Below are 26982 nucleotides of genomic sequence, written 5' to 3'. Positions count from 1 at the left end.
AAAATGTTCATTGATTCGTTTAAACCTGAAATATACTGAATTTATCGTATTTGACCTATTCAGGTTTTTTTGTTCTCGGCCTGTGTTTTCTTGAGGATTTTTTTATTGGAGTAACAGCTCCCCTAGTGGACGATCAGTAAATAACCCGCGATCACAACCACCATATGAAACATGAATGTCCATTGAGAGGCTGAAAGTGACCAAACAAAAACACTTTCATTCTTGGCAAAGACAGTTGTGCCACCCGAGACAAGACATCTTTTCCAGGTTTATCATCAAACTTTTCATTGACATTTTTTTCCAAATTAAATACAGTACAGCCAAGCCAACACAAGACATTAACAAGACATAAAAACTGACATGATTTAATGAAAAATACACAAAACTGAAAATAATTGTACAAATTGAAATAAAATACAAAAAAGGATGCATTATTGTTATCCTTTATGGTACTTTTTTTACATAGACTTTTTCCATTATTATCTGTTATCTTGTCTACATGAGGCCTCCATATTCCAACAAGAACAAACTCAAAGTGAAGATACTTCCTTGATGCCTCGGCCATCTCCATCACGGCTGCATGGTCAACAGCCTCTTCACACGCGCTCTCAACTGTGCACGCCAACGGTCACATGTAGTATGAATTGGTGCCCTGTCCTGGTTGTGTATCTGAAACAAGGAAAGGATTGAGGTTGGTTACAAACAGGAAGGGGGGGGGGCAGATGAGACAATAAAATAAGGGCTAGACTCACTTGAGAGTTGTTGTTGCAGTTGTCTGACCAGAGCAGCCGTCTGTTGCTGCTGCTGTGTTTGCTGCATGCCCTGACGTGGGAACTGATGGGTGCACACATGACACAATATTGTCAGTAATAAGCATCAGGTACAGGTTAACATTCATAACATGTAAACGCCAACTACTATTTTTTTCACCTTATAAAAGAGGACATCGAAATGACCAAAGGCATAACTAGTAACTATTAACTGTCCAATGAAAAGCATGTAGAGTAGCTCCGCTTTCATTTCAATATTCACAAAAATCTAAGAACAAAATATGGGTATACGCGTTTTTCCAATTGGAAGCAAATATCAGATTTCCACCCCCACAAATTGTCTTTATGTAAAAATAAAATGTTGTTCATTGGATTAAAACATAACATTTTGAATTGTCCCAATAAATAAATAAATAAAGGAAAAAAATAAAAGGAGTGGTGGACATACTTCTTCTTTACTTATAATTTATATACTTTACTTATTTATTTATTAATAAATAAATAAAGAAGTAAGTAAATAGGTAAAGAAAAATAAAGACAAAAATCTGGGGTGGGGTGGTGGACATACTTTCTCTTTTCAAAATATTTTGAAAACCCTGTGATCAGATCAGGTTTTTATCACACACACACACAAAAAAAGTGACGATTTAGGCTATTCATCAAATTAAATCTGCACCTCTACATTTCTTTTTCTTAATCAGAAAAATGCAGCCAATCCAAAGAAACAATCCATATGACATGAAAAGAGTGCAGTGCTGTAGGATTACCATGGGTTGCTGGGGCGGCAGAGGCTGCATGCCCAGGCCCTGGTTCTGTTGTTGCCCTGGTGGAGGTACACCAGACACCTGCTGCTGTTGCTGTTGTTGTTGTTGCTGTTGCTGCTGTTGTTGTTGCTGCTGCTGCTGCTGTTGCTGAGCAACCTGCTGTTGAGGAGGGACCTGCTGCTGGACTTGTTGCTGTTGTTGTTGCTGCTGCTGCTGGGCTTGTTGAGCCTGCTGCTGTGTGGAGACACATTGCATATGCTTTCATTACCTCTGTGAAGGATCCAGGATCTCACATCTTTGACATCCATTTTAAATCTGTCACTACATTAACTTCAGTAAGGAAAGAACAAAAACTGTTGACTTCTTAAAGCCTGGGCTTGAGAGGCTTTCCAGAGAAAAAGACTTATCCAAAATAAACGAAGCCACATACTCTGAGTGCTTGCTGTCTGAGGTACTGCTGCTGCTGCTGTTGTGCTGCTTGTTGCTGTTGTTGTTGTTGTTGCTGCTGCTGTTGTTGTTGCTGCTGCTGTTCCGCCAGCATCTGGTTGGGCCTCAAGCCTGGATGACCACCCTGGCCTCCCATGTGAGCAAGACCGTGCATAATGGGATTTTGCTGGATGGGCTGGTGGGCAAACCTGACCGGAAGAGGCCGTTAACATGGACGCATTCAGTAAGGCACTCAAAACAGCAACAACAACTGACCTCTGTGCGTTCTGCATGTTGTGTGCGTAGCCTGGAGCCTGCTGGTGAACGTAACCACTGGGCCTCTGCTGCATTTGCCTCAGAGGATCCACCACGGCGGGGTTGGTTCCTGGGTGGGCGCCCTGGAAGTTCTGGTTGCTATAAGAGGACTGAACTATACTGCCCCCTTGGGACGGATGCGGCTGCATGCCCATGTGCGAGCCGTATGACGTGTAGCCCTGAGATAAGTTCTGGACAAAGATAGTCGTTGCTGTAATAAGAATACGTATACTGCATGTGACAAAAGTACAAATCAAACTTACTTGAGACTGCTGCATTGAAGTATATGGTTGGTTGGGTGTCATTTGTCTGATCTGCTGCCCTATTATGCTGCTGTGGTTCTGAAAAGTAAGAAATAAAGCTTCAGTGTATAGGCAATAAACGGGTGATTGTAAGGTCTTTAAACACTTGGGTGCTAACAGCAAAATGCTAAAAACATATGGGTTTCCCAGTAAAAGAGTTTGTGTTTGGCTAATTTCTGCACTCGAGCAGGCACACTCCAGCAGTAGGATGCTTGATGTTTTCTGAGGCGATCCTCAATGTCCATTTTAATAAACGCTTTTAAGGACATAACACTGCAAGGCCATGACAGACACTAATTATTCAGCCTTTTCTACTTCTACTTCATCTAACTAACTTGAGCTGTGAATGAACTCTACCTGGTGAGGAGCAGTTTGACCTGTCAGTGGAGACTGACTCACCAGTCTGACCTGCAGCTGCTGGCGCAGCATCTGGTTCTGCTGCAAGTTAGGCTGAGGCTTGTAGACCATTTGGTACTGTTTGTCCATCCCCATCATGCCGGGCATGTTGGCCTGCATCCCGGGCATCATTCCTGGGTAACTGGGCCTCGTGGACACCATCTTGTTCAATTGGGGGTTGCGGGCAGGCCTGTAGGGAGGATCTAAACCAGGCCCCCCTGTTGCGGGGAGGGAACCGCCTTTAGAGTGCGATCCAGGATGTTGAAACAAGGTAAATGACGCTGATATTTTGAGTGCTGACCTGGAGGTAGAGGCTGATTCTGTGTGTACATGCCCATGTTCTGCTGGCTGTAAGGCAGCCTCCCGTACGGGTTCTGCATCAGCTCAGGCGGCATGTTTGTCCCGTAGCCCACACCTGGCGTGCGGTTCACATAGTCCTTTAGAAAGGGGAGAGACCATTCCGTTATTTTCAAAGCAACAATTTCATCCAAATGAAGAGCTTTCCAAATAAGTCACCTCCGTCTTGGCTGATGGCGCCTTCTTCTTCTTGCTAGGCTTCTTCTTGTTGGAATCCGACGGCACAGCTGACATGTTCTTCTCTGGCTTTACCGTCTCCATCTTCTTCTCTGGCTCTTGGGAGATGGGCGTCAGAGGCTCCTCCTCCTCAGGCGGCAGGGGGAGGGGCTCCAGGTAGTAGCTGCGTGGCTTGGGCTTCAGGTGCGTGTGGTAGAGGAGGAAGCGCTGCTGCTCCTCAAACTTGGTCACCTTGCGGTCCATGCGCACCGTGCCGAACCAGCCCCAGGAGAGAGGAGCTGAGTGTTTGAGACCCTCGAAGACGTCCCATGGAGAGATCTTCTGCTTGGTGGACACTTGAAGCCCCTGATATAATATAAAGTACATTATGGCTATGTAAACAGCCCTTCAGATGTATGGAGTCATCACACTAATTTGGCTTACCTCCTTCTCAAAACCGGCAATCTTGTTGCCCTTGGTGTCGATCAGGGAGCCCTGAGGTTCGCACGTGATAACGTCACGGGTCTGCTTGGGCAGCGGAAGCAGCTGGCGAACCTTCTCCAAGCTTTCCGACTGCCGATCCCCGAGCTCTTTCTGTGGAAATAAAAACAAATATTAACTACATGCAGGGGACCGTGTTAGTGGTAATAAATCTTTCACCTTTAATGTTAAAATGAATGCAAAGTGACCTCTGAAATTCAACAAACTGCATAGGAAAACATGGCAGCCATTAAAAATGTTAAATAGTAGTTTTATTTGTAATTTAAGTTAAGTAGATTTTAAACCATTGTGATGCAACAATGTTCTCATGGGCATGGAAGTGGTGCTGTCCTTACCCTGAGCTTCTTGACCAGATTCATGTAAGCCCTTTTATTCTCCTCCATGCTGCCCTGAGAGATGCTCGACATGTCGGCAGCCAACGTGCCGTTAATCAGTACGCTCAGCATGTCCAACACGGTCGTGAAGAGCTCGCTGTTGGTAGAGAGGAAAGGGATGTCAGGAGAGTGACGACTGCCGTCGATTGGAGACATAATGACATTATTGGAACAAGAGAGTGAGAGATTCACTCACTTATTGGATTGCATGTCCACTGTCCCACTGCTGATAATGTCAAGGAGGAGGACAGCCCACTCGGTGGTCTGCTGGGTGCTACGCTGCACTGTGTCGAACATGCCGCCCACCTTGTTTGTGTGGGAAAACACACATAATTGATGCTAGAGGTTATGTTTTCACCGCAGCTTGTTTAGTAGGTCACTGCATTAAGTAAAAATTGGAGGCGGGTATCTTTGAATGTGCACCATTTGGTTTGGGTGAGCGTACGTACAAGATTCAGTCGCAGTTTCAGAGCCTCGTGCATCATCTGCTTTGCCTTGCAGTCATCCTGGTACTGGTCCTCTCTCCAGTTGGTGACAATCTGCTGAACTTGGCTATACAGGGACGTGAGAAGACCCTCCCGCTGCTCGTCCTGCCCCTTCAGACAGGTCAGCACTAGAGACAGGAACGGCTGCTGGCTCAACAAAGACATGCTGAAAATGTAGGAAATAATAAAAGTTAACTTAATGACACTTACATCGTCAAATAATGAAAAAAAAACAATATTCCTCTCTTACCTTTTCTGCTTCTGCCGATCCCTCTCCTTGCGTGAGGACGAGCCTAGGTGCTGTCCCTTCTCCAGCTCCTCTCCGGCTGCCTTCAGGACGTGGCCCTGAACCGAGGTGGGCAGCTTAGCTATCAAAGGCGCCACCAACCATACGCCCGACCGCTCAGATGAACTAAAAGTATGAGGCGGAAGCAACGTCAACACAACCACAAAACTGAATGCAAACACCAAAATCAAGTGTATACACACAAAGTTATTATTTTTTTAAACTGGATTGAAATCAGGACTCATACACGGCTACTTCACAAGAGTCTTATGTTTCGCACTTGGAGAGTCTTGAATGTTTTTGGTGTGTTTGAGGAGCCACGAGTTGTAGCTGAGACCAAGCTTTTTGTCACTGTACAAGCAGCCAATCCCAGGGCACATATAGACAAACGACCATGCATTCATTAAAATAATACATAATAATAAATAAATAATAATAAACTCATTAAACTCTCAAACTTTGCATAGAAACAAGCTCACAAATGTTTCTCAGATTGAAGTTACAGATGTCTACCAAACCCTGGTGTGAAATAGGTGTAAAAAAAATAAATAAAATTAACTGAAGTACGACCAACAGTTTTTAAAGTGAGAAATAAAGTAAACAACTAAAAACACTACAAATGACCTCAGAGACCAAAGAGCTTAGGTTTCACGATCATAAATGAAGGGTTCATGATGATCACTATTTATTTGGTTAGAGATTGACTTTTTGTAATTCTGGGGAGAACACAAATGCACTCACCTTAAAATAGGTTTCATCTTGCTTGTGGCACTGCTGCTGTTGGATGCAGAGCCTCCTTGGAGGGCTGCTCCATTCCCGGAGGAGGGGTTACTGGAGTTCATCTCAGCTGATTTTTGAAACACTTCGATCGTGGCCTTGGCTATGTTCTCCAAGAGAGAATAGAGCTCCTATAAAAAGGGAGACAAAACAATGTGTTCAAGGCTGCTAATAAATGTTTTATTGATCCAATTCCCACTGAGGTCAACTTGCATTGTTTGTGCTTTGTTTGATCATCAGCTGCAGCTCCAGAGATGACTGCCTCATCGTCCACTGGTCCATATTCTACAACAAGGACAGAGTTTATGATGATGGCATTTAATTTTTAGTCAGAATAGTTAGTGTTATTGAGAGAGGGACCTTTCACTGCCAGAGGAGGGCAGTAAAACTGCACTCTTATACGGCTCCTCTTTTAATTAAATACTGCTATAGTCGGCCCTCGTTACAATGTGGTTTGAACATCGCCCCCTCGCTCTATTGTTTTTTTAAATAACTATTAATAATAATTTCATGCGTGACTGTGGCCTATTATTATTCAGAAAACATTGAAAGAAAAGTCATATGTAATATTTTAGTCACTAACAAGGTGTCAGTTACATTGATGAGACATGACCTGAATTAAGTCAGCCATGGATGAAGAGTCCGACATGACATTAATGTTACTTGCTTCCAGACCCAACTATGATGAGTGAATTTCCACAACATAGGATTCAATATTAATAAATAGAATATGTTCATAGTTACAGCTGTTAATGGCTCGCTAAATATGTGTAACATTATTTCAACCCCATAGACAGTCAGTCACCTTTACATTTCTGTCATTCCATATAGCAAGCTAACTAGTTAAAGGGGAACTGTACTTTTTGGGGAATTTTGCCCACCATTCACAATCCTTATGTGAAACATTAACACATATTTGTTTCCCTTGTCTGTACATTCTAGCATGAGAAAAAGAGTTCATATTACAAATTCCCCACAAAGAGCTTACTTATTCTAAACTTCAGAAAGTGCTTCAAACTGAATGGGGAAGGACAAACATGGCAAAATGAGAGGGAGGGAGGAGATGATGTTCATACAGCCATAAAACAATATTCTGTGGGCGGTAAAAGATGTCAAAAGGTCTAAAATGGCAACATCTTTATTTATCTTTAGAAAAATGGCTAGGATTGAATGAGTTAATTGTGATAATTTATTTATTTTCAATTAATTTATTTATTTTCAAAGATTACACCCTGATGTGCAATTTCAAACATATTTTACTTCAAAATATGTTCTCTTTTGGCACAGAGAGAGAGAGAGAGAGAGAGAAAGGGAGGCGGCGGAGAACCTGTAGGATGCGTTTGATGCGCTGCCTCTGAGGGTTGTCTCCGTCATCGCTGTCCAGCTGGCGGTGAGGGTAGCAAATGAGCTGTAGGAGCCTCTGGGCCTGAATGTTTACCAACACCGGGTCCTGAAGGGCACTGCTGTCCTCGGACAGAGACTTGAGGCAGCGCTCTCCCACCCACTCCTACAGAGAGGAAGATATGATAACAGTAAGTCCCTTATGCAAAGCCACTTTTTAATGATGTTCTAACGCTAATGTGTGTCCCTAAAGTCTATTTCTGATCATCAAACACTGGTTTGTTCCACTTTGGGGGGTTTTCATGTCATGAAGAAAACACGTTCTTCCTCATGAGGACATGATCCAACCCTAGGTAGATGACCTCGCCCCATGTACAGTCATTAAAAATATTATTCTTCAATTTCTTGTTTATTTGAATGCCTGGTTCAACTAAAGGTACAGTTGTTTGGACAAATATAACAATAAGGTACAATGTTATAGTTATTCATGTAAGAATATAAGTGATTTTGGAAACATTAAGAAAACCATGAAAGTTGCCAGATATCATCACTAAAATTAAAGTCTGATAAATGATTTAAGTCATATCTGTCCAAACAAATATACCTTTGTCTGTATCAGGCATTAAAGTGAAGAAATAAAGTGAAGAAACAAGGTCAGGACTGTATGTACACACCACTTCAAGGAGGACAACTTTGTTATAAAAACAACACACGCACACACACAAGAAAAAGGCAAGCTTCGCTCCGCATCTTAAAATAACGCCTGCAGCTCTGCCAACTATTCATCAGTCAGCTAGAGATGTGGGAGAAATCAAGTTTGATCATTTTGTTTTTTTTCAGTCGGCAAACCAAGCATATAGCGTGAAAAAGTGTTTGCCCTTTTCCTGAATTCTTTGGGGGTGTTTTTGTATATTTGTTACACTTAAATGTTTCAGATCATCAAACAAATTTAAAAGGGGACTTACTATTATTGTTATTATTATTATTATTAATGGTGCTTTGTACTGTGGACTCCCAAAGATGTACTTATATGTCTTTTGTGTTTTGTTTGTTTTTTTGCACGATAGGCAAAAAGAGGTAAAGCAAGTGCACAATATACGAGTTTTGTGCAGTTTTGCAGTTATGAGTTGTGGACTCCTACACAGCAGCCACACACGATCACCAGCACAGAAAGCTTTGTAGTTCTTCCAGAATCTGCACCTATTAAGCTGTATTTCTTTGGATTTTGTGCTTCCCATGAAAACGGTTTAATGTATGTATATGTTTTAATGTATTCCACCCACGGCCGGCCTTCAGGCACGGCCACTCCACTGTGGTTGGTCATACTCACGAGTGCATAAAAAGACTTCCGGTTTATAGCTTTCTAACTACATTTATAGGTCAGAAAAGTGGAAAAAAACATAATGGGTCCCCTTTAAGCCCTAAAAAAGGCCACAAGGTGGCAGAAGTGCATTTCCCATGCTTTAAAGCGTTCCACAGGAAGCAGCAAGTGGAGAAAGCATTGGAGGACTGTAGCATGGAGGTAACACATTGAAGGGAAATTTTAACACACACGTGCACAGTTAGGTTCCAAATGTGAACATTTAGAAATTGTAAATTCATGTTCAAGGTATTGCAAATTATTATTTGGATGTAAAACAACTATGTTGTGCTGTGTATGTTTTAGAATAGTTGTTATTATGGCTAAATACATACAGCTAAACTTAAGTAAAAGTTATGCTTGAAATGTATTTTTTTCACAAAAAGCCCTTTTTTGAGTGAAAACTGACATTTTGCTGAAACTTACCTGTGTACTACTTCTGATTACTAAAGAAAAGGGTAAAGCAAACTATTTTCTTCTGATGAAAGACGAGAAACAAATTTTTCTTTCTCCTGTAAAATGGTCGGTAGTGGAGAGGATGTCTTTTGAAAAATGGGGGGATTTATTGAGTTAATTATAACAAATTATTTTGTGTTTAGTTGTGTTGTCATTGACTAATAGTTAATGTGTTTGACGATTGAAACATTTAAGTGTGAAAAACATGCAAAAAAAAAAGAGAAATCAGGAAGTGGGAAAACACTTTTACACCACGGTACATATGAAATGGATGTGTGATTTTCATTTTTAATACATATGTTAACATTTCAATAATATTTTGACATGTTTTCACTATGGAGTATTGTGTGTAGAACTTTGAGTTTAGGAATTCTGAAAAATATTTGTCATATTCTGACAAATATTTTTAGTGAACATGGAAAAAGGTGACATGCTGTGAATACTTTCCGTCTTCACTATATTTAAAGCTGTTGAAAAATAGCATATGGCAGCTTTAACAACACTTTAGGGATGTTTACCTGTTGGCAGATGGTCTTCAGGACATACTTTGCATACACATCCAAGCTGGCTGTTTCTATGGAGACATTGCGCCCCTCGGATATGTCGTCGAGGCCAGCGGGGTGGGACAGCCCTGAGCCCCTCAGCTCAGCATCACCTACAACACCATTGAGACCAGTCGGTTTGTTCCAGAGCACCTTAACAAAATTCCCCAAGTAGAGTACAAGCAAACACTTCTTACCCAACATGAAGACAGCTTTGAGGACAGCGAAAACGGCTCCCACGACTATGCTGTTCTGAGACGCTGCCAGGAGATGGCGGTCACACGATGATCGGATACCAACCGAGGATTTGTCTGCAATACACACCAGTGGTGACGCTCGGCAAAAAGCGAGGCTTTTGTGATCATCCCTCCTAAACTATTAATGTAACTATTTTGTCCTACCTGACTTCATGCCGTCTTGAGGGACAGGGTTGCGCTGGGGTGTTTTGAAAAGGTGCAACAAAATCCTGCAGGTGAGTCTCGCTCCAGGCTCGGAGTCTTGCTCGCTGCAGGCTAAAGAAGAGTTCAGAAACGGTTTTCAAAAGGGACATGATCAAGTCCATCCATCTAAATTTAAACCCATGTCCTAGATAGATGAATTTTTCATTGTGGAATAAGGGATGTGAGAACAAACGGCAAGCATGTGTAGTGGAGCCAACAGACAGCATGGCTGAATGCACCTTTGTCTCGTGGGGGGTGGGAGGTGGGGGGCGGGACGCTGGCAATAGCACAAAGCCCACTGAGGTTTCATGGCCACAGATCAAATAAACAGGCTTTGCTCTCATGTTTAATATGACTAGTGACTCAAGAGTTTGATGTTACTTCCCACCGGGACGCACTCTACACCTCCTGCCTTTAAAAAAAACACCTGAATGCTGAGAATAAAAGCTTATACAGCGGAATCAGTTTATGTAGGACATAAACAAAGCCGTATCGCACAAGCACAAAGGGATCTGTGTACCGATTGGTATTACAGTACATCCTATACATTCATATTCTTACCTGCATTGAGAAGGGATGGAATGGCCACGCAGCGGACCAGGTCCTCGAGGAGAAGACACTGTCGTGCTATGAGAATGGCTACAAATGTTGCCAGGGAATCATGGAAGGACAGGTCGCTAACCTGAAGGACATAAGGTCAAAACTTTAAAAGTCAAAGCTGTTGAGGGTCACCAAAGCACAGGTTAATAAAACGCACATCGACGTTACACAGCAAGTCGTTGAAGCCGCAGTTGCCATTATTGGAGGAGCAGCAGAGCGCCTTGAGGATGCCGAGCCATTCTGCACTTAGGGAGCGACAATAGGCGGTCAGCTCGGCACACAGGATCCCGATATCGTTCACCCTGAGAGAGAAAGAGCAATGTTATCTTAATTACGCTGATACAAGTTCCCTTTTGTGTAGCCTCTCAATAGCTTCTATATTTCTTTTGGATTCACTTAAAATGCCAAAGGTTCAGGTGGTATTGTTATCATTATTCCTGATTGATAATGTACCTCTCAGGGTCTCTGTGGTCCACACACACGTCCATGAGCACGTTACACACAAAGCTGTAGCGGTTGGCAGGGCTGTCGTTGAGGATTTTCCCCACCATGGAGTGGTTAAAGTTGTGTGCTGAGGGGTTAGCGATGGCCTCCGTCATGAACTCGGGGTCCCAGAGCATGTTGGAGTCGGAGGGGTCGATGTTGCAGTAGATGGAGTTTTTCACTTTGGAGCAGAACTCGCTGACCAACAAAAACAATAGTCGTGAAGCTAGCATGTAACGTGACTGGGTGCTAATTTTTCATGAATGGAAAACGCATCTCGTACCTAAAGATCTCGCCAAATTTGTTCTTGAGGTGACTGCAGGAGGTGTAGAGGTCGTACAGGTAGGCTAAGATGCAGCGTTCAGCAGAGGAGCAGTCTGCAGGGTTCACACCTGACTTGACCACGATACGCAGCCTGGGAGAGGATGGCACACGTCACAACACAATGTACATTTAAGAGGGCATTTGAACAGGCATATGAGTCACCTACCCATCGAAAACTTGCGCTGTCTGCTCGGGATTGAGAATGAGGCAGGAGTGGTACCTCCTCAGCACGGCCACGATGCACAAACAAAGGCCCGTGGTGTAGCTGCCCACCAGGCTGGACGACTTGAGCAACAGCTCGGCTTCCACCAGGCTGAGTTCGTTCAGAAGCTACAAATAAAAACACGCAAGGTTCAAAGGTCAATCATAGTGTTATGCGGGGTGTAACCAGAGTGCGAATCAGATCTTTGCTTTTTCTTTATTGACCAGTGATAAGAAGATGAACAAAGCCGAAGAAAACAAAAGGTGTAATGTAATGAGAAAAAGCTGATGCACGCATTACCTGAATAGCAAAGTCGATGAGGCCACTAACGTTGAGCGAGTACTCCATGAGGTCAAAGATGAATTGAATGTGCTGCACTAAAGGCAAGTGATAGGACATCCCTAAGGCAAAGCTGGTGATCTGTTCCAGCACATTTCGGGACACCTGCACATAAAAAATATCACAGCAATACAGTGGGGTCGGTGTTGACTCACACGAGGAAAGACTCTATGCAGCCAAATACTTTAGATTATTATCCATTCAAGCTACGGAGACAGAACGCCATTGGCATACAAATTAGGAGATCATTTCATATGAATAAGCGGCTTACAACACTGAAATGTCATACGGATAAGAATATGCAAAGTTATTCAAACTAACCTGGGAGGTGACCTGGTGCTGGTCAAAGTGGGAGAGGTGCTGGAATTTGGAGAAGATATCTTCTGCCGTGGGGAAGGCCTCAGGCTTACTCCTTTTTCTCTTTTGTCCCTCCTCGCCTCCTGTGCAAAATGGGGTGAAACAAGAGACACATGATTGTTTTGGAATTTTAATTAAGGAAAAACTTACATGTGAAGCTGCTTTCTGTAATCAAAACACATACAATGCTCGGTTGCTTCAAAATCTCAGCTATAAAAAAAGAAGGTTATGAGTGATGCAAATGTAATCAAAAGTGACGTTTACTGGAGGCATTGATAGCCGGTCCAAAATGTCCTGCATCTCACAGTTGAACAAAGGATGCATCAAAAAATAATACGCACCTGTTTCTGCAGTGCTTTTGCGGTTGAGCACCTTCAAGATATCTTTGGTTATCTTCTTGATGGTGTGTCGCGCTTCATCCCTCAGTTTGCCCACGCCGTAGAGCACCACCAGACGCTGGTTGCACTCATGACTGGCGTTCTCCTCCTGAGGGAATGCATTGAGAGGAACAGAAGTTAAATAAATGATTGAAAGGAAGAAAGCCCAGATAACTAGAGCGTCAGCAAGAAAACATGTGAATCAAACAAAATAATATCACATATGTTGATAACAGATGAGATCAGTACAAGAAGACAATTCCAGACTCCACAAGTACGTCGAGCCAGCAGTGACCAGATAGAGCTCATGTGATCACAACTATGCATGGTAGCATGCTAACCAAGTAGGAAAGGGCAGCAATGATGTGAGCTGTGTGGCAGTAAAGCGATGTTGTAGCTGAGTGTAATACTACACAGTGGCACAGTACTGCTTGGTTTAATACAACCAACCTTATTCCGAATATGAAGTTATAGTACATCACGTGGAAATCTCCAATGGGACAGCAAAAAGTCATGCTATAATATACTGATGTACTGTATTAGCTATACTATACATCACCTAATACTTCTGTATGGAAAAATAGCATACCAGGAAGGTAGGAAGTGAACAAATGTAACAGTAACAGATTGTAAAAGTACCAGATGGAGAGGTAGGATTTTATCAGCTTTGCTTCTTCCTACTCCTTTTTGACTGTGGAACTGTGAAGTGATTAAGTGATGCATTCCATTGTAACCCGATGCTAAAATAACATTAAAGCATTACCACATAATTAGCTATAACAGAGTAGAGCGAGTCCTGTCGATGGAGAGTAACTTCGGGTTGAAACATTTCATTGAGCAGCTCAAAGTAAACAGTAACAGTAAATGGGTGAGTTTTTCTCATACCTACTGTTGCTGCCTATGGTTCTCTTGATCAAGCGTTTATAACATTACACACTACAAAATAAGTCATAAAACATGTATAATCATGCTTTTCTAATATTATAATTATATAATAATATATTTGTAATAAACCGGCAGTTGCAATGAGATGCAATAAAAAGGAGAGCACTCCCTCTTCTTACCTGAGGAATGGGGAAGTGTGTGGCATATTGAATGTGTCGGGGCTGCTCATACAGCTGTGGGAAGGCAGGGTCCATGCACTTGTCCTTGCAGGCGCTCTTGCTGTCCTGCTCTGGAGCAGACTTTTCCGGAGAGGGGCTGCCCTTGGACTCGCAGTGCATCGGAGGAGAGAACATCTGCAGGACAAGGCATGACAGTAATGATGAAATGTGCGATATCGACAAAGACAAGCCACGCTCTTGACAGCCCTTCTAGTAAACATTATACACTGTAAAGGAACAATCTTAAAGAAAGTAAACTTGGACATACTGAAGAGTAATCAGTGTACAGCATATATAGCGGTATAGATTTACTGCTCAATGAAAATGCACCAATCATAGCTGTAGAAGCTATACACTGCCTCACTACAACAGAGTTTCTGTACTTCATAATAATGGTTGCTGAAAGTTGAGGTGTGTACTGTAGTCACTGCATGTTGATTTTGATTTGTACCTCATCAAAGTTAGCACTAGAGTTGTGATCAATTTCCATAGACTCCGACAAGCCGGTGTCCTCCATCTTGACACTGCTGCCCATGTCCTGCTCCTTGCGATCTGACTCATCTGAGGGCTCGTCGCTGGGGGAGCGAGGGCGTGGCAAGTGGGAGTCGGAAGCCAGGTCGCCGCGGGAGATGAGCGTGCACATGTAGATGTTGTGAGAGAAGACGTCATGGCGGATGAGCTCACAGAAGAGCAGGACCAGGTTGGAGAACTCCACTCGCTCGTTCTCATTGCCAGGCTCCGCTAAATGGATGAATAATTTAGTACAAGGTTCTCCACCCGGTGTCAAATCGCTATCTAAAGATGTTGAATATGTAAAAAATATATCATTAAGAACGGGGACTCACTCAGCGTGGGGGCTTGAGTATCTAGGAACTGCAGCAGAACATCCTGAAATACTGGAAGTGTGGCAGCAGAAAGGGAGCCGGATGACACAGAGCCCTTCTCATCCACCACTTCAGACTCACCACACCGCTGTCACAACGTAAACATAAAATTATACATCAACATTGCTGTGAGCGCCAGCTGCATGATAATCTACTACCATTCCAGTATAATTTATTCTGATTTATAAAGTCACTGCATCATGGTGTCCGTAATGGGAGCAATACCTCTGCTTCAATTTCGGCCTGTCGCTTCTCCAGCAGCTTAGCCACCACCATGGCCCTGTGTCGGCCTGACCGCTTGCAGCACACAGCCCATTCACAAAGCAGGGTGACCACAGCATCATCGTCGGGCGACATCTGAATGGAAGCACACTTTTTGAGGATCATAAAGGGATGGGTGACTAAATGTTGACCTCCCGTGATTTTCATTCTTTTCAACAGGTACAGTACCTCATGGCCATCCTTGCTCTGGCCCGAGCCAAATATTCGGTTGTATAAGGAGTCCAGCGAGTTGTTAAAGTCCGACTTCTCAAAGCTGTGGTTGTCCAAAACCTCCAGTGTGTGCAAAACCCTCCCAATGGTGAAGCCTGACCGGGGAGTGAACCATAAAACAATGGTCTACTGGGCTGAATACACAACTTGTGAACACGTTAGACAAAAAGGGAAGTATTCCCAACCTGCTGTGGTCTCCTGGCACTTGTCAAATGACCAGCGGAATTCCACCGCCTGGCCTCGCTCCTTAACTTGCTCCTCAATCTCTCTCAGCTTCACACGGACCTGTGGCGAGTGGTGGAATATATCTGTTGTGGCATATGTCGTCATCTTGACAAGGGGAGCTTGCTGGGTGTGAAAGTACCTGCTGTGTGAAGGCAGTGTTTCCCCCGGGCATTGGTAAGCTGGAGGGGGCGATGGGCAGCAGATCCAGAGGGGAACCAGTTTTGTTTCTGCTGTCTGTTAGAGAGTAGTGCCACACCAGAGCACTGGGGCAACACAAAACTATGCTCTGAGGATGACAATGACAGAAAAATTAGTTAGCTGCAGAACAATTTGACGACACATATTGTATGTATTTGTGCAGCTCTTGTCCTCCTGTTACTGTTATTAAACCTGGCCCCTCATAAATCAGACTCACTTCAGCTGAGTCAACAATTTTTTGTGCACCTCAAACTTGACGATATCTGTATTTATAGTTATGCTAGCATGTCTTCCACAGCATTTCAACCACAACTCATTCAGGAGCCCTGAAATGTCCACCGTACCTGCAGCATGCAGCTGAGGCCAAAAACCAGAGGGCGATGCTGGGGGCAGATGTAGAAGTCTGTGAACGGCGTCTGGGGCTGGCTGCTTCCTGCTGGCTGGGAGGTTGGGGTCGGGGGCAGGGCGTTACCCTGCGGTGTCAAGATGCCATGCGCCGGGTGCCCTCCACCCGCGCCAGGGCCTAGGCTGCCGTCGCTTAGCAACAGGTTGAGGCGCCGCGTGCAGAAGTAAGCCAGCCTGCGTGACAAGTAGGCCGACTGTACGAATTCCCCCGAGTACTGCGGGAGGGGGAAGCGATGCACGGTGTTACCCACACACACAGTGACTTATGACACTGAAAGCAACAAAACAAAAGGCTTGGAGACGGATGAAAGCATTCAGCTGTTACGTGACAAAGTCCTGACAGCCTGTCACATCATCACCACCAACCTCAATTTGTGTGCCTGCGGTCCAGCAGCAGCAGCGATGATGCAAGACTCGAGTACAATAAAATAGGACAGAAGTGGAGGGTCACAAAGGTCTTACCTGCAGTAAAAGTGGCAGGAGGAGTCTCAGCAGCTCATCCTCGCCGGGTCGGACCTTCTCAAAACACTCTAGAACCCACGTCAGGAACTCATGTCTGTCCAGCATTCCATCCTGAATAAAACAATAGTACATGTCTATCATTCAAAATAAATGCTGGCAAGTATGCAACCAGCCATAATTGTTTATGATACTGTAAAAATAGAAGTGCTCATACAGCAGTAGCATTCAAAAGTTTGAACAGGTCTCATTTAATACTCATCAAAAATGAGTAAAACTATGAACTACGAATCAAAATTGAAATGCATACATCCAACCAGATGTATGTGTGTACAGTATATTGTGTTTTGATCAAAGTGAAATGAAGCGTCTTACACACAGAGATCCGACATTTAGGTAGCGGGCATTTACAATTGTATCATGTATTCTCCACACAAAAGGACAAATGCCTGGAAACCGATATGCGATAAAGCAAACAGTGCGGCGCTCACCTGAAACATAAACATGGCCAGCTTCTCGTTGTACTCCCACTGCTTTGTGGCCGTTTCCACGTCGGCGGGAGTGGCCGGGAGCGGCGAGCTGCAGCCCTGGCTCGGGAACTGCCTGTAGAACTCTGCCACCTTCTGAAGCTGCTCCCACAGGTACTTTGTTATGATCTGGGTCCATTCTACAAGCATTCACATATTGCAATGGTAAGGAAAGCCTGATATCGTGATGAACAATGGGTCAAACTAGCACATTATCCCCACCTATACAGGGATCAATCACATGTCTCTTCTTGACTTTCGTTTCTGTGATGGCTGCATGATAAGCACAGGTCATCTTGATCATCCACGCTGAGCGCATGACAGGGACCAAGTACTTTGCCAAGTATCCGAAAACCTCCTCTTTCTTGCTGAATATTGGCACCTGTGATCAGTATATGAGGAAATTCAGTACGTGATCAGCCAAAGAAATGAATGATACTCCTGCCAAATCTGCATAATGCAAGAGGAAAACAAATGAATTAACTATAATGCGGCAGAGGTGCAGCCTGCTAAACAAATCAGCTGATGAGATTCCCAGAGGCCTCCCTACCTTCTTGGCCAGCTGTGTGAGAGGTTTAGTCCCTGCTAAGTCTGTGAACCAGTTATTGACAGAGCTCTGTGACCTTGCCGTGACCAGCCAGAAATTATCCTTCTGGTTGACCTGTGGCTTACGCTTCCCCGTGTCTGGAAAGGTGTTGTAGCGCAGCTTTTCTGCAATAATGCTGCTGAAGTTGGAACTGATCTGTGGGGAAAAAATAACCAGGCTGTCAAGTATGGGTAAGAATGGGTCACTTTAAGGCACACAGGAGACGAATTACCTTGGATGGGTTGAAGTTGACATTTTTGGCACTGCCGTGTTCATCACCAGATACCGCTGGCTGGTTGTTGAATCCTTGTTTGACATTCAGCGCCGTCAGCTCATCCTGGAAATGTATGTATACACAAACACATCAAAGCTGAGCAACAGGATAGTGTAGTTTTGTGTAAAAGAAACCGCTGCAACTTTTAACTTAGCAATAAAGTTATATTTAAATACACTGCAACAACGCGATTACCATCTAATTCAGTTTCCAGCAGCATCAGCACACAAGAGTTTTAAAATAAAGCAAGCTGAAAGACCAGTCTTGAGTTAGCTTTAAATGTTTCGCTGATTAAATCCCCCCCGAACGCATTTTGCTCGTCAAACAATAACTGTTTAACATGCGTTTCTAAAATAACCGAGCCTGTTGTCTAACAAATTAATCCAGATTACAAAGTGACAACTATCCAAAAAGGCGTTGTTCGTTGTTATTGCCAGGCCCCTGTCGTCTGCTGCTAGGGGCTAGCTCGTAACAGGCTAGCCGCTGCGAGCTAGCTATCTTCAAGTAGCCTCTTCGCTCAGCACATTCCCTTTAAACTGACTTTTTATACGAGGACTGTAAAATAATATCACCTCTTTCTGCTTTGGATCTTGCGGATAAACGTCCGGAGGCCCGAGCCGTGGTCGCTTTAGTGGCCGGTGTTCGTAGCTGAGTATTCCAAAAGCAGCCATCATTCAGCGGCATCACAGCCAGGGCTTTCCTCCTCCTGCCCGTCTACCCACCACACAGCTACACAACCACAAACACTTCCGGTAATATCCCGGTGTTTCAAAATAAAACTTTACATTTATTAAGGACCACCAAAATAAATGGCATTATATATAATTGTCACTTGAGACAAAACCGATTGAAAGTTCCACTTTAAAGCCCACATTAAAATGCTTCATGTGTTTATATTAAAATTTGGATTACCTTTTCCTTTGTATTGTTTTATATTCATCCACCAGATGGCACTAATTTTCCCATTCAAAGCATGCAGCAAAATGTTAGTTTTTTTCAGGGTGTATGTCATTATAATGTTGGGAATAGTGTATATATTAATAATAAATATGCTTCTTCACTTTAGATGTTTTAATTATAAACAGTCAATTTATTAAAGGGTTAAAAATATTTGATACACATACTTCCGGATAAAGTTCTTTTTAGCAAATAATTTTTGTAGTTAGGTAAACATCCTGATTAAAATCCACCCAAAACAATACTTAAATGCATATTTCAGTGGTTTCAAGCGGTTGAAGTAAAAAATTAAACAAATGTGGTCATAGTAAAATTTGAATTTTTGAGGTCAATTTTCTCCTTTGTTGTTGGTATTTTCTGTATCAGTCACTCTTCAATTACAGTTATGTTAGTAAATACTGTAACAGTGGAAATATATACAAATAAAACACCAAGTAGAGTCATAGTCATAATACGATAAAATTTTTATTTAAGACAAAAAAATCCTCTTAACAAACTCAACCATTTACAAAAAGTACAATACTGGAATTTGACAATCTTAATGTACAAAAGGCAATCTTGAAAATGCAGCAATGCGATATAGCAACATATTGCACTCGTGATTGTTTAGCGCAGGCTCGACCACGTAAGGCAAACGACAACAATCTTCGGTTTTGTTGCTAGAAAAACAAACACACAGTACCGTCCGACTGCAGCTGGACACCGTGCATCCTTCACAAAAATGGCCTTAGAAAGAATATGAACAATGCAAAACGTGCAGCATTTAAAATCCAGCATCTAGATTGAAAAGGAACATATCACAGTACGTGCAGTGTGCAAACCACGTGGCTAATTTCAACATACAGTATAATGTCTAGGCACGTATCTGCCGCAATGTTTCCATTAAGCATTAAAACATCGAAGAAGTACATTTTATAGGCGCTTCAAAGTGCCTCATTCTACACACACAAAAAAAACATGACTGACTCGTACATTATGGCTGTAACAAAATGGAGTGATCTTCTACACTACACTAGGTGACGTTCAACAGGACTCTAACTAGCGTCCAGGCAGAGGAGAAGGAAGTTTGCATGCCAGCTACATGACTTATAAAGTGCCTTTGACAGAGGTCACGCTCTGTTTGACTTGCAGTGTATCATTTGGCTGCATGACATGGAAGTAAAGCCATCCTTTTCACCATGAGATGTGTTATTGTCCATCCCAGGCTCTTTGGTTTTGGAAATCAGCTGGCATGATTGATCACATTGCCTTTCGCTATTGCAGCACCCTCTGTATTTTTTAACCCTACTGTAGGATTGTTTTGTGTGTGCATATATCGTATATGTTCTGTTGTTACAGTAATAGGTTTCATTTAGATTTGCTTTGGTTTTCGGATGCCTCGATCATGGCTCGGAATCTGGAGTCTTCGACTGAAAGCAAGGCAGCGGGATTGTCGAACTCCAAAACCTAGAAAAAAAGACAAAAAAAAGACAAATTCTTTTATTAGAATCAGCATGCAATGAACTATTTCTATATCGCTTATCCTCACGAGGGTCGCGGGTATGCTGGAGCCTATCCCAGCTGTCTTGGGGCGAGAGGCGGGGTACACCCTGGACTGGTGGCCAGCCAATCACAGGGCACATATGTATAGACAAACAACCATTCACACTCACATTCACACCTATGGACAATTTGGCGTTACAACGCTGTAATTAGAGCTGGGGCATTTCTTTGTTTGAATTAGCAGAACGTTTAAATCAAACTTTAACCAAGCTATTTTATGCAAAGAAGGGTTGTATTCAAAGACACAACGTAACTTAAGCTGCATTCACATGTTATGGGTTTATTTTCTGGGATTTCCGAGCATACTTAAATGCAGCAAATTGTACTTGTACATGATGCGCCTTTTAACCCTTTAAACTGGGCAAATTAGCATCTGCAGAAACACCGTGCACAAGGCAGCAACGACGCCTCACCTGGCCGTTGTCCATGACCATGACCTTGCTGCAGCTCATCACGGTGTTGAGGCGGTGGGCGATGATGAGGCGGGTGCAGCTACCGAATTCACAGCGAATGGTCTCCTGAATGAGGCTGTCGGTCTCCGTATCGATGGCTGCCGTCGCCTCGTCCAGCACCAGGATCTGGAATCGTGCAGCAAATAGCACAATGAATCAGCGTACACTTGGAAGGACGTGTGTTTGAGAGCATTTGTCAAGCTTTTCCAGCGCTTTCATTTTCATTATTACCACAATATTACATTCAAATGAAATTGTGGATTTCAACCCTACAATTCTAGAGTGGAACACTTTGTTTATTTACCACACTAAAACCAACCCAATGTTTTTGTGTTATACTGTAGTTAAGGTGGGCGGCACGGCGGTCGAGGGTGCGTGGGTTTTCTCCGGGTACTCCGGTTTCCTCCCACATTCCAAAAACATGCTAGGTTAATTAGCCACTCCAAATTGTCCATAGGTATGAATGTGAGTGTGAATGGTTGTTTGTCTATATGTGCCCTGTGATTGGCTGGTGACCGGCCCAGGGTGTACCCCGCCTCTTGCAATATCTTACAACATTCAAAATTCAAACTTTTTGTGTAACATTCAAGTGTTATTTAAATACTCTGTATTTAAAATGAAGCTGCAGGCACCACAGATGTCCTCCGAGCCACCTTTTGGACACCGCTCGTTTAGCAGCTAAACTATTAAGACAGTTTCTTCTTTTGGAGGAATTTTCAGCACAGATTGGTGCTCGTTTTAATGCATTTTTTTGCATTTTATAAGACTTTAAACCAGTAGATCACAAGTTTTCCAGGTTTCAGGCAGTTAGTCAAAAACAGCATTGAAATTTTTAATACCGTACGTATGTATAAAATGTTACCCTCCATGATCTGACCCCCCCATATCTCACAGACCTGCTCCATCCACACAATCCCCCATGACCAAGCTCCAAACCTGGGGTGCCAGAGCCTTCTCCATCGCTGCCCCCACCCTCTGGAACTCTTTGCAACATTCACTCCGTGCTTGCCCTGACCTTCCCAGTTTCAAAAAACAACTAAAAAGCCACCTCTTTAAATCCGTTTTTAATGTCTAACTTTTTATATCTGACTGCTGTGCCCCGCCCCGCTTTTTAAATAGTGTATTAACCAATGAATGTTGGATTTTAACGTATCTTTTACTCTGTTTACTTGCTTTTAATTCAACTCCATTCTTCTGTAAAGTGTCTGTATTTTGAAAAGCGCTATACAAATAAAATGTATTATTATTATTATCATAGTGACGTGTGATGATGTGTTTTTACAATTTTTTTTAAATAAAAATTAGTACCAGGGAGATGTTTGTTGTTCTGTCATTTTGGATTAAATTGTTTGGATTTTGTTTCATAACTTTTTATGGACAACAAAAGTGTCCCCCTCAGCAGCTGCAGTTCGAATGCTCGCCACCAGGGGGAAATGTTATGTCATACCAGCTCCACACTTTTTTTCCATGCACCTCTACCAAACGTCCCGCCCGAGCGATGGTGGTCAATGAGTACAATAGAACAATCAGCACCTTGCTGTTGCGCAGTACAGCTCTGGCCACACAGAGGAGCTGCCGTTCACCCACTGAGAAGTTCTCCCCGTTTTCCGTCACCTCGGAGTAGAGGGAATGAGGCAGCTGGCTGACCTGGGCAAAGGTCAGAGTTCACAGTCATGCTTGCTCACTCTAACCGCCATGTTTGCATGAAGGTGTCAAGACCTACCATGTCTTTAATATGGCTCTTCTCCAGTGCTTCCCATATCTGTGAGTCAGAGTACTGATCCCACGGGTCTAAGTTGGTCCTGGTTGGTCCAATAACAAACCATGAATGAAGATAACATTCGCAAATGGAAATATTATTCCAGACTGCTTTACCTGACAGTGCCGATGAAGAGCACGGGCTCTTGAGGGATGATGGCCAGTTTGCTCCGCAGGTCGTCTAAACCGATCTGGGAAATATCGACGCCGTCAATGATGATGGAGCCTTTCGCCAGTTCCACCAGTCTGAACAGAGCCAAACCCAGAGAGGACTTCCCTGTGGGGGAGGAGGTGTCAAGAGTGAGATGGATAAACGCTTACGCTAAGGGGTGAAAACTACCTGATCCAGTGCGGCCCACGATGCCGATGGTCTCTTCAGGCTGGATGGTGAAGGACAGACCCTTCAGCACCAGAGGCAGGTTGTCACGATAGCGCATATCCACGTTGTGAAAGGTGATCTTTCCCTGCTGCGGCCAGGAGAGGTCAGGAGCGTCTGACAGGCTCTTGCATGAAGCTTCACTTTCGAGATTCTAACACAAATAATACAGAAATGTACGTTAGGCACACTAAAATGTGATTTTCTTGGACATAAAGTTGGAAATGTATGTATGGAATAAAATACATGCAACACAATAGGTGCTGTTCCTCCAGTCCTGTAGGTGGCGCTAATACGCTGAAATACAATTAGGTAACATTCATTCATTCTACCTCTTATCCTCACCAGGGTGGAGGGGGTGCTGGAGCCTATCCCAGCTGTCTTCTGGTGAGAGGCGGGGTACACCCTGGACTGGTGGCCAGCCAATCACAGGGCACATATAGACAAACACTCATTCACACTCACATTCATACCTATGGACAATTTGGAGTTGCTAATTAACCTAGCATGTTTTTGGAATGTGGGAGGAAACCGGAGTAACATGTAAACTCCACACAGAGATGGCCGAGGGTGGAATTGAACTCGGGTCTCCTAGTTGTGAGGCCTGCATGTTAACCACTCGTCCACCGTGCAGCCAGGTAACAATGTATACAATTATAAATATTTTCTACATTTTGACTACAACCAATATGAGCTATTACAAATTACAAATGTCATGTTTGTATGGGGCTGCACGGCGGACAAGTGGTTAGCGCACAGCTAGAAGACCAGGGTTCAATTCCACCCTCTGTGTGGAGTTTGCATGTTATTCCCTGTATAAGCGTGGGTTTTCTCCGGGTACTCCGGTTTCCTCCCACATTCCAAAAACATGCTAGGTTAATTAGCGACTCCAAATTGTCCATAGGTATGAATGTGAGTGTGAATGGTTGTTTGTCTATATGTGCCCTGTGATTGGCTGGCCACCAGCCACGCGACCCTCGTGAGGAAAAGCGGTAGAAAATGAATGAATGAATGTTTGTATGGTCCCTTGTTGCTAGGCGGAATTGGTGAAGCACATTCAATAGTGCCCCATTATTGGCCATATGCTACTTTGAATGACAAACTAGGGTCAGAAATCGACTTTAGCTTGTTTAACACACAAATAAAACAACATCTCTTGGTATAAAACATATGTAGAGTCATGTCAGCACACGGGGACTCTGACTGACTGCTCTGCGGCCCAGCGTTCATCACTCTTGCCTTACCTTTATGTAGTGATTAATCCTCTCTACTGATGTGAAGCGGGCTTCCGTCTCTGTGAGCAGCCTCACAGTGAACTGAAATAAACCAGTCAGCTGCAGGTGAGTGAGACAGAAAGAGAGAGAGAGAGAGAGAGGTGGAAGGTTAACGACTGACACACCGCTGCTTCAATTGCTATTAACCACACAATGGCTACCCATCAATTAATTGTAATTTACAATTTAATTTAATTGAAGTAACAGACCTCAGGCCAGCTCAGAAAACATGCAACAACAAATTCGGAACAAACAATAAACCCTGTCTTTATTGTACTTTATGTACTTTATATTGCAAGGAAATCTGTGTGGAGATGTATTTCTATATTACCTCTGCATTGAGTTATTTGTGAAAAATATATACAAAAATGCAGAAAGAAGCCATGTTAGCATTTTTAATGACTGGATCATCTCAATGTCAGACCTTCTGAGGTCCAAGTGAGATATTCCCTCAAAAACCTGATCATGAGTAACATTTGTGCATGTACATTTTGGAAATACAAGTCTTATTTAATAAAAAAATAAATAAATAAATAAAATAAAAAAAAAATAAATATATATATATTTTTTTTAAAAAAAATTTTAATTAAAAATTATTAAATTTTTATTATTAAAAAAATTATATATTTAAAAAAAAATATATATATATATATTTTTTTTCCATCAACGTTTCTTGAATGCACCATGGTTTGTGTGTGCTAGCGCACAGACTACTTCATGTTTGGTCCCGAATGCTGATACTACAGTACTTTGGACTTCATAAAGGTAACGTTTGATGATGTTATTGAGTACCAATGTGCATATTTGTTCATTGCCCATCCTGTGGTTAATTTAAGCTATGACGCTACCTGGTACCACAAACAGCAGCATTGTAATCATCTCTCTGAAAAACCGGTATTCATTTTGTGCTTTTAATTTGATGGTGTTCCTTTCTTAGTATTCCACAATACATAATAAATAACATAACTTGATTGCGACACCCTCACCGTTAAAAATTGGAGACCACTAGGGGAGAGGAGAGAGGAGGTTTCCCTAACGTTTTTGCAGTAAATAATCTTTCACACACCTTTTCTTTTGCAGTAAGTCCCGCAGTAGGAAAAAAATGCACATTTTGTGGGAATTTTGCCCATCATCCTTATGTGAGACATGAACACACATGTCTATTTTCTGTGCATTCTAAAGATATAAGAACAGCTAAAAGGACACAGCTAAGCATGCACGTAATGGGAAACAAAAAAGCATCGGTTGTATATAGGATCTTTGATTAGTTTTTTTTTGCAGTAGGTTACATGATCTTTGACTTTTTTTGGTGGTAGGTCCTTAAAAACAGCAATATACACAATCTTTGGTTAGAGTTCTTGTAAAAGGTCTATAATAACAGCGGCACGTGCTGTCGTATAGAGGATCTTTGACTGCTATTTTTGCATTTTTCCCCCCCAGTAAGTGTGCTCCCGGGATCTTTGTTTTTTTTTTTGCTGTACGTTTTGAGCAGGAGCAACTCTTGTCATAAAAAGGATCTTTCCGGTGTGTAACCATATTGCTTCTGTTTTAATCTCTGACTTAATGACTATATTATATTATTTGCTGAAGTAAAAATGTATTAAAAAAAACTAAATAAGGGCAAAGTCCGGCTACCCTGCGGTTAGATTTATGAAAATATGGCTCTGAACAATTTAGTTGAATAGCGCTGCTGTAGAGGCGCATTTGCATTATGCCCACGGAATGAGAATGTAGTGAAAAAGAAGAAATATGTGCTACTGCGGGTTTGCTGTGACAATGTCAAAGTCAAGTTCAAGGCAGAAGCAGGCAACCCCGTTGTTTATGACAGTTTCCAAGCTGCTCTGGGACTGCGGAAGAGGTTTCGCCTCATGTTTCAACCTTTAAATGGACCCTCTTGTGTGAGCTGTAAAGTGCATTCCTGGTATACATGTCATGTGAGGAAAGACTCAAGTATGTCACGTGGGAACACTTTACCAACCTGCACGGCGTACGAGATAGCCAGGCCGGCGTAGGCAGGGGGTATCTGCTGATGCATGAAGACAATAAACAGTGCGACGGCAGTGATGAGGGAGATGCTGATGAGGTCCAGGCGCACGGCCAGCCAACGCATAGCACAACTAAAGAGGTAGTTGGAGGCCTGGTTGGTGTCCAGCAATTCCTGATATCTGCAAAAAAAAAAAAAAAAACTTGAATTCGGAACGCTATCCTTCTCTTGCTGAGGGCAAAGCTCCTTTTATGAGCGCATGTGGGGCGCTTCCTCCTTTCATTTGGCTTCTCCACTGACCTGGCAGACACACTTACAGCCCAGATAAAAGGGAAGAATATAATGATATCCATTGGGGAACCTGAGGATAAAGGAGCTAAAAAGGAGCCAGTGCGTCCCTGGTAGGCGTTATTAAATAAACTCACCTTTGGATGAAGTCGCGCTTCCTTCCGTAGGCGTGGATGGTGGACAGGCCCTGGAGGCTGCTGGTGATGTGAGAGGTAAACGGCGACTGGCTGATGTTCTCCAGTCGCTTCAGCTCCCGAATAAAAACCCTGATAATTAGAGAGAAGCACTTTACATTGGATTAAGTGGAAATAATACATTGAGAAGATCCCTGCTTTTTGGGATCACCAGCAAATGGTGAAAAAAGCAGGGGGTGCCAAATGACTTCTCACAGCTTTTCTTCTTGTCACACACACACACACACAGGATAGATGCAACTGCAACAAATAGAAGACCCACTGGAAAAAATGT

General features: G+C 43.0%; 2 protein-coding genes across 8 annotated transcripts in view; both read right to left on the bottom strand.

The window, feature by feature from the left end:
* Positions 1 to 132: 132 nt before the first annotated feature.
* med12 (mediator complex subunit 12) lies at positions 133 to 18626 on the bottom strand. Of its 4 annotated transcripts, none has more exons than XM_058074969.2 (42): positions 18456 to 18626; positions 17842 to 17946; positions 17574 to 17765; positions 17246 to 17405; positions 16988 to 17163; positions 16500 to 16610; positions 15977 to 16252; positions 15574 to 15720; positions 15395 to 15494; positions 15168 to 15304; positions 14943 to 15074; positions 14679 to 14805; positions 14285 to 14574; positions 13795 to 13968; positions 12695 to 12839; positions 12318 to 12436; positions 11958 to 12101; positions 11622 to 11785; positions 11415 to 11546; positions 11102 to 11329; positions 10806 to 10950; positions 10610 to 10730; positions 10010 to 10120; positions 9806 to 9919; positions 9585 to 9721; positions 7237 to 7416; positions 6123 to 6194; positions 5874 to 6040; positions 5097 to 5258; positions 4811 to 5012; positions 4558 to 4667; positions 4323 to 4458; positions 3931 to 4080; positions 3490 to 3852; positions 3275 to 3410; positions 2935 to 3191; positions 2539 to 2616; positions 2237 to 2466; positions 1965 to 2169; positions 1538 to 1768; positions 753 to 834; positions 133 to 669 (listed from the first exon to the last, which is right to left on the bottom strand). In XM_058074969.2, the coding sequence occupies exons 1-42, from the start codon at positions 18555 to 18557 to the stop codon at positions 629 to 631; spliced, it is 6591 nt and encodes a 2196-aa protein (XP_057930952.2). In that variant the 5' UTR covers positions 18558 to 18626; the 3' UTR covers positions 133 to 628. The 4 variants fall into 4 exon arrangements, with proteins under 4 accessions (XP_057930952.2, XP_078644712.1, XP_057930953.2 ...); XM_078788586.1 differs by having other exon boundaries at positions 1538 to 1765; XM_058074970.2 differs by having other exon boundaries at positions 136 to 669; positions 2977 to 3191.
* A 660-nt stretch (positions 18627 to 19286) lies between these two features.
* The window catches only part of LOC131131123 (ATP-binding cassette sub-family C member 5), a 35261-nt gene continuing 27565 nt past the window's right edge, over positions 19287 to 26982 (bottom strand). For 2 of the 4 annotated variants that reach the window (XM_078788492.1, XM_078788493.1), the window contains exons 21-29: positions 26652 to 26780; positions 26221 to 26407; positions 24213 to 24302; positions 22933 to 23122; positions 22710 to 22869; positions 22558 to 22636; positions 22308 to 22481; positions 20796 to 20960; positions 19287 to 20286 (exon numbers count right to left, since the gene is read on the bottom strand). In XM_078788492.1, coding sequence (XP_078644618.1) covers positions 20188 to 20286; positions 20796 to 20960; positions 22308 to 22481; positions 22558 to 22636; positions 22710 to 22869; positions 22933 to 23122; positions 24213 to 24302; positions 26221 to 26407; positions 26652 to 26780 — 1273 coding nt within the window. In that variant the 3' untranslated portion in view covers positions 19287 to 20187. The remainder of the gene's footprint in view (positions 20287 to 20795; positions 20961 to 22307; positions 22482 to 22557; positions 22637 to 22709; positions 22870 to 22932; positions 23123 to 24212; positions 24303 to 26220; positions 26408 to 26651; positions 26781 to 26982) is intronic. The other 2 variants (XM_058075511.2, XM_078788494.1) reach the window with 2 other exon arrangements.

The sequence above is a fragment of the Doryrhamphus excisus genome, linkage group LG23, assembly GCF_037039965.1.
Source record: "Doryrhamphus excisus strain RoL-2023G ecotype Guam linkage group LG23, RoL_Dexc_Guam_v1.1, whole genome shotgun sequence".
Lineage (NCBI taxonomy): Eukaryota > Metazoa > Chordata > Actinopteri > Syngnathiformes > Syngnathidae > Doryrhamphus > Doryrhamphus excisus.
This window is presented reverse-complemented; position numbering and strand designations above follow the sequence as displayed.

Excerpts from the sequence above, each read along its gene's own strand:
- med12 (XM_058074969.2), bottom strand. The coding sequence starts at position 18,557 with ATGATGGCTGCTTTTGGAATACTCAGCTACGAACACCGGCCACTAAAG. Across the intron at positions 12,840-13,794 it reads CACACTTCCCCATTCCTCAG|GAGGAGAACGCCAGTCATGA; the intron begins GTAAGAAGAGGG and ends GCATTCCCTCAG. Across the intron at positions 4,668-4,810 it reads TGAAACTGCGACTGAATCTT|GTGGGCGGCATGTTCGACAC; the intron begins GTACGTACGCTC and ends CACACAAACAAG.